The sequence below is a fragment of the Miscanthus floridulus genome, chromosome 8 (genome assembly GCF_019320115.1).
Source record: "Miscanthus floridulus cultivar M001 chromosome 8, ASM1932011v1, whole genome shotgun sequence".
In the NCBI taxonomy this organism is placed as follows: Eukaryota; Viridiplantae; Streptophyta; class Magnoliopsida; order Poales; family Poaceae; genus Miscanthus; species Miscanthus floridulus.
In genome coordinates, this window is record NC_089587.1 from 13,474,569 (window position 1) to 13,486,253 (window position 11,685).

An 11,685-nucleotide genomic window follows, 5' to 3' on the forward strand; every position below is an offset into this window, starting at 1 on the left:
CTCCTCAGAGGGGTGGAGAGGGGCCCGGCTGGCCGGCGTGACCGCCCAGTGCCATCGTCGCCGCGCCAGTGCGCGCTCGGGTGCCCGAGGACCTAGCCGTTATGAAGATGGATTGTTTCGAGGGCTAGATTGCTTAAGTCCAGACTGTAGGAATAGTATTGTGGACTGCGGATTGATTTGGTATTAGCACGGGGACATTTTCGCAAATGTGTCGAAGCGCGCGGGCCTCCCTGTTGTGGGCCGTTGTCGCGCGGTTGGGCCACGCCAGTGGGTTGCGTGTGCCGCGCGGGTTGAATTCAGTTTTTCTTTTTTCGGGGAATTAGTAAATGCTTTTCCTATTTAGTTTTGAGTTGATCTTTGGAAAATTATAGCAAAATTTGTAGGTGTCCAAAAATAGTGAAACAAAAATTATTAGGTTCACAAAAATATGATCTATATGTTGGTGTAGTTAGTTTACAGTTATCCGTGATAATGATAGATTCATTAATTCATTTAGAAAAGCTTAGCATTATTTAGCTTAATATTTATAGATTTTTTTGTGGTAAATTGGTAATAGCTTTGACCATGAAATTTTCACAGTAGGTTCATTGTATTATTATGTGCTCACTGTAATTTTGGTAGCCTTAGAAGAGGTTGATAAATAGGGTAGCTAGTACTCCTTGTTTTATCATATAGATATTAAATCAATGTTAAGAATATGGATGCCTTTAGTTGCTAAGATAATACATGTAATATTTTATATTTGTTAAGTGGTAATAATAGGTAACTTAGCGTCTTAGTCGGTAAAACTAGCTTAGTAGCTTGATAGATGTATTCTTATTTTAAGAGTTGCTATTGCCGTATTACTAAGTGTTGCATCATCATTTCATGCATGTAGATAACGAGTTAGTAGAGTTCGTGCCTACGGATGAGCAAGAGTACGAGGAGATCATCAAGGAGTACGAGGAGGAGATTCTCATACAGGGGAGCCCCGGAGCCATCAATTGCTGACTTTGTTGACACCTCGCCTGCCCAAGGCAAGCCCCGGTGCATAACCCTTATTTTGAATGATCACTGAATATATATATGATGTGCATTTACGTTACATGTATTTTATGAAAACTACATGCATAGATATACATACCTATGAGTCCTACTAGCATAGGTCGAGTAGTTGCTATGCTCAGAATTTCGGTAGTGTGAGTAACCTGACGTTACTCATAATAGGTGATTATTATTATCACTCATGATAAAAATGGTGAAAGAAAAAATAAAGACCGGGCAGGGATATGGTTTGGGTATTGGTGGGTGTAAGAGGTTGTGTCCTGCGGCCAATAGAGCATAGCTTGGTTACACTGTTCTCTGTCTGTATCGGTTAAGGATCGGCCATTGCATTGGGTTCTAGGCAAGTCATGGACTTATTATCCCGAGCACATACTTGTGTATGGGCGCAGGGAAGGCTTGTTGCTCTCTTGTCGTGGGTTCCAGCTCTTTCTAGACCGACTAATTGGAGGCGGGGATGGTGGAGGTCTAAGCACCGCACTGAGTCCGGGACTCAGGAGCGGGGGCTTGGAGTCCAAGTTTGGACGGGGACCTAGATCCCGTGATAGGAGAGTGGTGGGTTGGTCCTGCTTGTGCCTGGGGTATAAGCGGGACATGTGTTTTGGGGTACCCAGCTGGGCACATTGACTCGCGAATCGCCGGGCGATCCGGTACGGCTTGTCTACAGTATAGCACCGTAGTAAGAACTGAAAAATGAATGATGACGAAATAAACTGTTTGCTCCACTCTTACTTGAAAGTAGAACAAGTGCTTACACAGAATGGTTAGATAATAAACTAATCATGGCTGCTAATAATAAGCATACATAAGGATTCCCTATTAGGATTGCTTTCCACAAAAAAAGAAAACCAGCAAACCATAAAGATGATCATATCACTTAGAGTCGGAAAATTATTTCCACTAGTCGGATAAGTCTTACGAGTACATTGTGTACTCAGGGTTTATTTACCCCTGTTGCAGGTGCAACTTGAGGAGTAGCCGTTGTGTGAAGGATTCTTCTGATGAGCACAGACGGATCCTTGTATATTATCGATAGATGTTTCTTTTCATTCCGCTGTTTAATTCCCGCACTCTGAATTTGGTCCTGTAATAATGTATTTCAAATAACTCTGGATGTATAAAATGGACTAAGCAATGTAAACTTGTTCTCATTATTGGATCCTGAGGAAAAAATATGGATTATTCGGGCTCTCCCTTGGGGTGTGCTCGACAGAATCCGCCCGATGTAGCTCGCTCTCGGGGTGCTTAGTGTCTAGTGAAAGACAAGCGCCTCTGTAAGTGCGTTATTTTGGGCGGTTCTGACACAGAAGGGGATGACGACGGCGGTGCGGGGGCGACCTGGGGGGCCACGGCGAAGGGGAGAAGGACAGGCGTCGGGGCCGGAGGGGATGACGACGGCGGTACGGGGGCGAGCGTTGGGGCCGGGGGAGGGAGCGTTGGCGCGGGGACCAGCGGGGAGAACGCTGAGGAGCACTCGCAATCAGGTCACAGGCGAAGGCAGAAGGGTGCGAGCGAAGAGCCGCGGCCTAGAAAAAAATCAGGTGCCGGAACCGGTCAAAACAACCGAGTGTCCTGTAGCATTTCTCTTAAAAATAATGTTTTAGGTTGTGCTCAAACCGAGAAAACTTTTATGGACAATGTTGCCTTTGTCCATACCTAAAACTTGCCATGTCCAGTTAAAAGGAATTGAGGAAAATAAGATTTTTAGGAGAGATGTATCATAGCTAATCGAGAAAAAAATCATCCCTTGGATATGTGGGACCTGCATGTCAGAGTCTCACAAAAAATATACCACTCTCTCGTCTCAGCACTGCCGCTCGCTTACACTGCCTCCATCGATCCACAAAGCAGGAACATCACTCTAGCTATATGCACATGGATAGTAATTTAAGTTGCAAGATTTTAAGTTCCCTTTCTTTAGGCTTAACACAAACGGATACATCTTTTCAACAAAAGATGCATAGCAATATAAACTTAACCGATACTTCTACAACTACCTTTTGCAATTTCCCACTTTACTAATGATAGTGTGTAAGCCTAGACTGTATCCAAAGATTCAGAACAAAAGAGCTCAATCAATCTATACGTGCCGTTGACATTGATATGTAGGGTGCAACCGATCTCCAAGTGATCAAGTTCATCAAGAACTCGGTTATAACTTACCTAGCATTTCTTTGCCATTTTCCTGTAAATGTTTGGTCACTATAAAGTTTTGTGTGCTAATATACAATCTAATTTGCATTGATAAGTATATACTATTTTGTGCAGGAATCAGGCCGCCAGCTTCCAATTGGCGAGAAAGACACGTCATGCTGGGTTGCATAAGGCTTGGTTCAGCAGCATCTGGCACTCATCCAAATACAAGATAGTGGAACATGCCAAATTCTTATGTAAAGGAAGCCGGTGTCAGTCCAGGCGAGCCCCAAATTAAGATTTGCCAAGATCATTGAGACACAACACAAGTGGTGTATTTTGCACATGACTTTTTAGTTTGTTGCATTATTTGTCCTCAGAATGTTTTTTGAAACATGCAAGAGATTTGGTAAAATGTTTGTTCTATGTTGGGAACTCTCATGTTTCGCCGGCTTCAAGTGAAAGCAATCAGAAGATTGGAGCATAATACTCTGGAATCTTCTAGATGGCCTATTCTTTTTCCCAGTGGCAATATATTTTATTGTCATCTCATTTTTATTTTCCATGCATTTTTTTCCCATTGACAATATATCTATCTATATCTCTTATAAAGTTAAACCCCACTACAAGTTTTTCTCAACATGCAAGACATCCACATCATTTCCCACTATCTATCCACATCACCTTCCATTAATAATCATGTTTTCAATCTCTTAATACAAGCTGTTCGCACCATCTTCACTAAGCGTAATTTAATTTTAATATATAAGAAATATAGAGGGCATTCATATATTGCCATTTGTTTTGCCATTACATTGTCTTATAATTCGATCAAATTCTGTTAGTTTTTTTATCGGATTCTTTCATTGTTCACACCATTATTTCCACTAACCACAATTTAATTTCAATATATAAGAAATAAGAGGACATTCATATATTGTTATTTGTTTTGCCATCTCATCATCTTATAATTTGATCTAATTCTGTTAGTTTTTCACTGGATTCTTTCATTGCCTGCTAATTTTGGTAAGAATGGATGTAAGAACATATAGGTTTAATTTATACATGCAACAATTTTATTTTTAGGAAAGTTCCACCAGTAACACGCGGAGTATCATTCTAGTTTTATTGGTTGTTTGATTTGCATTATTAAATATAGATGTAACGTTAACACGGGCACTGTACCAGTGATGATAAACATGTTTCCTTTTGGCTGAGGAAGTGTGAAGAGGCCAGGCCTACACCGATGTCTGTGGACTGTGGTTATTCTCAAAGAGATCCTATATTCCCGGATGCTCTCCTCTCCTCTCCTCTCTTCAATAATCCCATCGCTTTGGCTTCCTTTTTTAAAAAAAACATCTCCATGCATGCGCGCATGCACCTTCTCGCTCGTCGATCAATAAACGGCTTCCTATTATCGATGCTGCAGCAACTCGTTGCGAATTCGGCTCTCCTCACCCGAAACTCGTCACGCATCGCGCGCTGGCGCTACGAAATCTTGATGCGATCTGACGAGGATATAAGAATCGGCTCGCGACTACACCCGCGCGCCGCCGTGCCCTTGCCTCGTTTGCATTTCTGCTGTTGTCTAGAACGCCGGCCATGGCGATGTCCGCCCTGAGCTCCCTGGAGGCGATGCTCCACTCTCTGATGCGAGGATCAGGAGGAGGAGGCGGAGGAGGAGCGGGGGGCGGCGATGACGACGACGCGCCCATCGACGACACCCTCGCCTCGCCGCCGCCGCCACTTCCCGCGCGGCCGACTCCGCGAGGCCGGCACCCTTCGCGACCGCGGCGCAGAGTCCGGGTCCAGGTCGCGGGGCCATCGGAGCCTCCGCCGCTGCCGTCGTCTCCTTCACCGTCGCCTATTGAGGTTCCGTCCTTCAATTCACTTCAGCATCATATCGGCCATCATTGGCAATTTTGAAGAATGCACGTGACTGTTCTGTTCGAGGTTACAATGCCTTGTGAATTGTGATCAATGGCGCAGGAACCGGAAGACGCGAGGACGGCGACGGAGGATGTTTCCGCCTTGGTGGTGGAGGAGCTGGAGAGGAAGGCGGTGGAGGTCCAGGCGCGGTTGCGGGAGAAGGAGGAGGAGAACGCCGCGCTGAGGCGGCGGATCGAGAGCTACCACATCCGGTGGCTGGAGTACGAGATCAGGACCAAGTCACTGGAGGAAGCCTTCCATGAACAGATGGCCGCTCTGCAGGTTCGCCGGAGTCTCGAACGCTCTGCCAAAAAAAGCTGTATGCATCTGAAACCGTGAACGCTTGCGTATTATATGTGTTCATCATGCAGATGGCTCAGGACGCTGCACGAATAGCCGAAGAGACAGCGTACGATCGCCGCGGATCATCGGAACCCTATACGTTGACGACGGCGGCCGAGGCGGAACCGGTGGTGAGGCTGTGGCACGGCCGGGACCGTCTGTCGTCCGTGGGCGCCAGGCGGAGCGCGGTGGGCCGCCTCGGCGCGGAGTTCCGGCTGCAGAGCCGTACGCTGGATCGCGCCGTGGAGCGGCCGCCGCCGGGGCCGTGGCAGCCGGCGGCATCCCCGGCCGCCACCTCCACCGACGAACTCAAGAAGCTCAAGGCGCAGTTCCGCGCGTGGGCCAAGGACTACAAGGCCCGGCTGCGCAGGGCCCAGGCCGAGATCGACAGGGACAGACGGCGTAGGGGCAGCTGCTGGATTTGAACGATTTTCACATGTAAAAACATCTCATCTCGCACATGTGCAGTTCTTGTTCGGGTTTCTTTGATGCGAAAATCCTTTTCAGAGCTCCCATGAACGAATTTCATAAAAGCAGATCACCTTTGGATGGAGTAGAAAAAAAGAAATGCACACGTTATAAGATATTATACAAGAACGCAGATCGAGCAGATGCTGAGGTGCAGTTGCTTTCATCACAGTTTAGTTGTTCAACCACTTCAGTAGCATGCAGCAGCTAAACCCCAGCGCATGATGAGGCTTAGATTTCAGGTGAGAATTTTTACCGGTCTGTTTACTTACCTGCTTGTTTGATGAAAGCTACTGCAGGATTTGACGGCTGGGGATAAACACAGGCTGATGGCGCCTTCCGGCCCTGTACCACCTGTGACGGTGTGGCCGATGGAATGGAACAGTGGACAACGAAAGACGCGGCCATTTTCTCCGCAGCGTTAGTGGCACAGCTATTGGTGTCACGTCAGGGAAATATCCAAGACGGCGAGAGGATGAGGGGATGAAGGAGACCGGGCGGAAGGTTCGTCCCGGACATTTTGGCAATGTGTGTGTGTTACTGTGGAGAATATTTGAAAGTCATTACCATACCACCATCCCCTGCTGAGATCTTGTTTTGTTGTTAAAACGAATTTGAGATTAACGAGAAAAGAAAGCAGGCACCGGCGTGGCTATTGGATTTGGACGGCGCACGTAGATTCTTTCGCTCGAGAGTGAAAATTTTCTGGTGTAATGAAAGCGATGGGAAGTACTACCGTCATCGACGTAAACAACATTTGTCCTTTGAGTATTTACTTGGCATATTGTTGTGGTAGTGGGGAATATAAACGAGAATGAGACGTGTTTGCCTTGTTGGATTGAAAAATAAGTGACTCATATAGGTGCTTTGAGGAATTTGTCAAAGGATAAAGTTGTGGAGGGGGAGGCAAAGGAAAATGATTACATGAAAAGGTTGGACTCGCCAAAAGTTTTTCTTTAGCAATTTTTTCCTTTGGCTTATTAGCAAGGTTGATAGTTGCATTACAATCATTAGATCAATTATGATCATATGGCCTGATTGTCAAGATGCTGCTACATGGGATTACCTCACTCTAATATATCCTAGTAGGATGCAGTATCACAATCAACTAAATTGGAGCAACTGTTTTTCATATGATAACCAATGAGTTTATATGAATCTATTTAGACCCGGGATATTGGTCATATACAGATTGTTTTTTTTTTGGTAAAACAACTCCTCTTCTTCATGCCACACCTCTTCCTCCCAAGGACGCCTTCTTTTTCCGGCCAGCATAACCCTGCCTAACTATGGTGTACCACCTACCATAGCCGCTAATGACTCTGCCTCTGCAATCACCATTGTGGCATTCCCACCACCTTTCCTCACCTTGTGATTGCCCATTGTTCCTCTGTAGCGCTCTACGTGATGCATGTGCCCCAATCTATCATCTCGTTGCAGTGTCATCCATTGCTAGGCCGACTTTCCTCATAGCTTCTATGTCCAAGAAACTCTTGAAACACTAAACCTTATTACCTTCAACAAGCATCCTTGGCTGTCTTCTTTCTGTGGTCAAGTGATGCATAGGGCATGAAATATATTTAGATTTTCACTAAAATGATCATCATCTGGAAAATATTATGGAAGATGCTCTCTAAAACAAGGAGAGACATAGAAAGGGGAGGAGATAAATATTTATTCTAGAGCAGAATTATGAGTCATCATGTGAGGGAGGCAAGGACACGAAAAGGAGAAACTGTTACATGAGGAGTGCTGGAGCTCGTGTTGAAAAGCTTTTCCTTTAGCAAAAATAATTTATTTTGTGTTTTATATTACCAAAACGGACACATAAAAGATCCTACGACTCGTAATCTTATGGTGATTTGAATGTAGCACTCATGATTTATGGAGGAAAAAATGATACAATAACTCTATTTTTAGTGATGATGCTACAGTGGGTTAGCCACTGATTGTTTTAATAAATATCTTGGTAGAAAACAACCACAATCAACCAAAAAGCAACTCTTTTTCAAATACAAGGATATTGGTTGCAACCTTTTTATCTTTTTTTTTCTCCACACACTGTCTTCTTCTCTCCAGCATCTCTATTTTAGCCTCAAAGCTATCCTAGCAATGGTACCACCCGTGACTTGTCACAACTCCGCTAATTATCCCACCTCTGCTTTCTATCATCGATAGCCTTGTCATGCCATTGACTACTTTATGTGACTCCTTGTCATAGCCACTTGTTATCGCTCCCGACAATGACCATTTCATTCTAATCTAGTCAACTCCTCCACTTAATGCAGTACCACCCATTACCCATAGTTGGGCCTACCTTTCTTATAAGTTTTACGTCCAATAAATTCCTAAAACTAAAATTCGGCCCCTTTGGAATGCAGATTTTTTCCATTCCTTATTTTTTCATGAGAAAATAAATTGATTTCTGTAATTTTTTATTATACAATTTGTGTAAAATTCCTACACTCCAAAGAGACCCTTAATCTCCTTCAGCAACTCTTTAGGCCGTCTCTTTCTTTAGACGAGTTATACATAAGTCATGAAGAGCTACAAAAGTGCATATAGATATAGTAGATTTTAGCTAAAGGGATCATAAAAAACACATGGAAGATCCTCTCAAAAAACAAGCAGGAGCACTAAAGAAGGGAAGAAGTATTTCTTGCTCTCGCAGAAGTAGCAGGCATTTTATTTGAAGGCTCAAAACTAGCAGGCATTTTATCTGTTGGCTCAAAACTAGCAGGCAAGTATTTCTTGCTCTCGTAGAAGTAGCAGGCATTTTATTTGAAGGCTCAAAACTAGCAGGCATTGAGAAGTGTGCAGAAAGGCAAGCAGAGCAAAAATGGGTGAGAAATGAGAAGGGGGCGGTGTGAACGGCAGCAGGCGAGAGAAAAATGGAGGCGAGGCGCGAGTCCCGCGGGTATGGTGTGGCCGGCGTGGGCTTGTGGTGTGTGGCGACCCGGCGAAAAGCCGGGATGGTAAAGCAACGTCGCCACTCGCCAGCCCACCGCAAGCGCAAGGCAACGCAACGCAAAGGGGCTGCCGGGCGGGGTCCGACCTCCGACGCGAGCGGGCGGAGGAGCGCGAGCCGGACGACCAGGGCACCACCAGTCCACCACCAACAGCAACAAGTAGCCAGCCAGCCAGAACGCAACACGGCACGCACAGCAGGGGAAGCCCGCCCGGCCCGACGCGAGCACAAGAGGCCACCGCAGCGGCCAGGCGGCGAGCGAGACACCTCCACACGTCTCTCCCCCTCCTTCCCTTCTCCTTCCGTTTCTGCTCACACCTCTGTAGCGGAGCCTGACCGAACCCCCTACGGCCCTACCCCCGTGGAATCCTCCCCCGATGCGGCGCCGATAGAGGCCGGCGGAGGAGCGGGAATGGCGGGGCACGGCGAGAAGCGGCGCCGGACGGGAGGGGCCCACGAGGAGCCGGTGGAGGAGGACCGCATCTCGGACCTTCCCGACGTCCTGCGCCTGCAGATTCTCAGCCTGCTGCCGCTCAAATCGGCCATCCGCACCGGCGCGCTCTCCTCGCGGTGGCGCCGCCTCTGGGCGTACCGCTGGCCGGAGCCGTCCTCGGTGAGCATCCGCCTCCCGCCCGGCGGCGGCGCGGCGGGGGCGGTGGCGGTGGCGGCGGCGCGCGCGGAGGCGCTCGCGGGGATTGACCGCCGCGGGCGCCGCCGCGTCGACGGCTTCTCCCTCACCTTCCATGGCGGGCAGCTCACGCAGGCGGACCTCAACCGCTGCGTCCACTACACGGCGGCGTGCGAGGCCGAGGACCTGCACCTCCGCGTCGACGGCGGCGCGGGCGCCGGCCGGGGCTCGCGCGGGGGCACGCGCCGCCCCGGCATGCTCACCGTGCAGTTCCCCGTGGGGAGCCCGCTGCTCGTGCGCCTGTCGATGCGCGGGCTCAACCTCACGGCCGTCAACAACGCCATGGTCGCCACGCTCGAGGTGATCCACCTCCACTCCGTCTTCCTCACCGACGCCGCGCTGCGCCGGATGGTCGCCGCCTGCCCCCGCCTCCGGGAGCTCGACCTCCGTTACTGCCGCCGCCTGCGCCGCGTCGACTTCAGCAACGTCGGGGTGCCCAACCTCAGGAGCTTCACCGTCGTCGACTGCTCCCGCACCACCGAGCTCCGGGTCCCTGTCGCGCCCCGCCTCCGGTCGTTCCGCTTCAGCGGCGCCTTCCTCTCCAGCAACATCCTCTCTGGCGCCAAGGGCTCTCTTGAGCATCTGTACCTCTGCTCTGGCGGGCCAGAGACCGGCCTTCCCACCACCAACTTGCCCTACGCAGTTCCTCGCCTGTCGAACCTCACTGTCCTCACCCTCTGCAGCATTGCCCTCCAGGTTTGCTCAGGCGTTTGCGCCATTTTCTTTTCAGCACATTTCACTGCCTCTACGCTTATACTTGTTTGCCTTGCCTTGTAGTATGTTTCTTCTTTCACAACCAAGGCTGTAATGGAGAGCAACCTGCATGGCTTGAGGGAGCTCCATTTGCTCATGTTCGGGATGGCCAACTCCAACCTTGCTGACATCTATAGCTTCCTCAAGACCTGCCCTTGTCCTCAGTTGGAGCGCCTCTTTGTGCAGGTATCTATTTTTTTCTTCTTATTTTCATGAAAAACTGCATTCGATTGCTTAGTTTGTTTATGGATATCTGATCTGTTTCTCAACATGCTCCACTGGACATGCAGCTCCCGACAAACACTGGTGATGCATTCACGGAGAATTTCTTGAAGGTGGCGGAGGAGGACCCACCAAAAGGTGGATTAGAAAACCTTTGCTTAGCCAAGATGACAAATTTCAAGGGGCACCGTAATGAGATGCAACTAGTAGGATTTCTGCTTAGAAAGTCTAGTAGTCTGAATAAACTATTTCTGATTGCTCCTAAGGAGGATCACCCCCAAGGACTCCGCAAGATTCAGTCAGATACGCTGCCTGATCTTTTTAAAAAAGAAATATTGCATCTGGAAAGAGCTTCAGCAAATGCCCAGATATTTTTCAGTGAGCCTGATGCTCAGACCCAGCCATTGCATTCGGAGGTCTTTGTCAGGTTTTAGGTTGAAATGAGCAAATGTTGTTGTAGTCCAGTTTCTGCTCCTATAGTTTTAGATTTCTAGCTGTTAGATAACAGACATGGGGAAAAAGTGTCTGCAAGCCATACAGAGTTTGATATATGTTCTCTCTTTGCAATTCATATATTATTATTACTAAAGAAGTCATGCATACTGGTTGAAATGCGAGCTGTTCTGATCTGCCACATTTTCTTCTTCTCATCCCTCTCTTCTCTCCCTGTTTGTGTTCATGAGCTCTTTGGAGTTGGCTTATTATAAGTTGCTGTTGTACACAACTAACCATCTATTGGAACACAACCACCTTCATTTTATCTGGCACCTTTACAATCTGTGTGGAATTATGACTAATCCAGTGAGGTGGATTAGTTTTGTCGTACAATTAAATTGGTAGGTTAGCTATGCAGTTCCAGATAGATATGGAGCATGTGCATGTCTCTTGGTTATTCTAGGAACTGCATTATATTGTTCTTTCCAGGTTTCTTCTAAATATGTATAGTTTCCAAGCTAAGTTTCATATAACTTGTCATCTGTCTTGAGTCATTCCTGTAAAAAGATGCATCAGGGGAATCTTGTAAGACTGTCTTTTTGGGAGGATAGGATTATATTAACTTAGTATATATGGACTCTACATCTGCCTTCTCTGTTTGTTGTATGGGTAAAAATATGGTTGCTTAGATAGCAGTGGCAGCACG

General features: G+C 47.5%; 2 protein-coding genes across 9 annotated transcripts; both read left to right on the forward strand.

Annotated features, from left to right (window-relative positions):
• Positions 1 to 4,615: 4,615 nt before the first annotated feature.
• On the forward strand, positions 4,616 to 6,724 carry LOC136471148 (myosin-2-like). 8 transcript variants are annotated; one of them, XR_010761947.1, is made up of 5 exons: positions 4,616 to 5,046; positions 5,164 to 5,385; positions 5,475 to 5,883; positions 5,953 to 6,417; positions 6,554 to 6,724. XR_010761947.1 is itself a non-coding variant. In XM_066468875.1 (4 exons), the coding sequence occupies exons 1-3, from the start codon at positions 4,777 to 4,779 to the stop codon at positions 5,868 to 5,870; spliced, it is 888 nt and encodes a 295-aa protein (XP_066324972.1). In that variant the 5' UTR covers positions 4,616 to 4,776; the 3' UTR covers positions 5,871 to 5,883; positions 5,953 to 6,724. The 8 variants fall into 8 exon arrangements, 3 of the variants coding, with proteins under 3 accessions (XP_066324972.1, XP_066324973.1, XP_066324974.1); XR_010761945.1 differs by having other exon boundaries at positions 5,953 to 6,155; positions 6,204 to 6,724; XR_010761946.1 differs by having other exon boundaries at positions 5,953 to 6,155; positions 6,213 to 6,724.
• Positions 6,725 to 8,951: 2,227 nt separating this feature from the next.
• LOC136471149 (F-box protein At5g03100-like) lies at positions 8,952 to 11,136 on the forward strand. The gene is made up of 3 exons (XM_066468878.1): positions 8,952 to 10,265; positions 10,347 to 10,508; positions 10,613 to 11,136. Exons 1-3 carry the CDS (start codon positions 9,294 to 9,296, stop codon positions 10,976 to 10,978), a joined length of 1,500 nt encoding a protein of 499 aa, XP_066324975.1. The 5' UTR covers positions 8,952 to 9,293; the 3' UTR covers positions 10,979 to 11,136.
• Positions 11,137 to 11,685: the final 549 nt, after the last annotated feature.

Excerpts from the sequence above, each read along its gene's own strand:
- LOC136471148 (XM_066468875.1), top strand. The coding sequence starts at position 4,777 with ATGGCGATGTCCGCCCTGAGCTCCCTGGAGGCGATGCTCCACTCTCTG. Across the intron at positions 5,047-5,163 it reads CTTCACCGTCGCCTATTGAG|GAACCGGAAGACGCGAGGAC; the intron begins GTTCCGTCCTTC and ends TCAATGGCGCAG. Across the intron at positions 5,386-5,474 it reads AACAGATGGCCGCTCTGCAG|ATGGCTCAGGACGCTGCACG; the intron begins GTTCGCCGGAGT and ends TTCATCATGCAG.
- LOC136471149 (XM_066468878.1), top strand. The coding sequence starts at position 9,294 with ATGGCGGGGCACGGCGAGAAGCGGCGCCGGACGGGAGGGGCCCACGAG. Across the intron at positions 10,266-10,346 it reads TCTGCAGCATTGCCCTCCAG|TATGTTTCTTCTTTCACAAC; the intron begins GTTTGCTCAGGC and ends CTTGCCTTGTAG. Across the intron at positions 10,509-10,612 it reads TGGAGCGCCTCTTTGTGCAG|CTCCCGACAAACACTGGTGA; the intron begins GTATCTATTTTT and ends CTGGACATGCAG.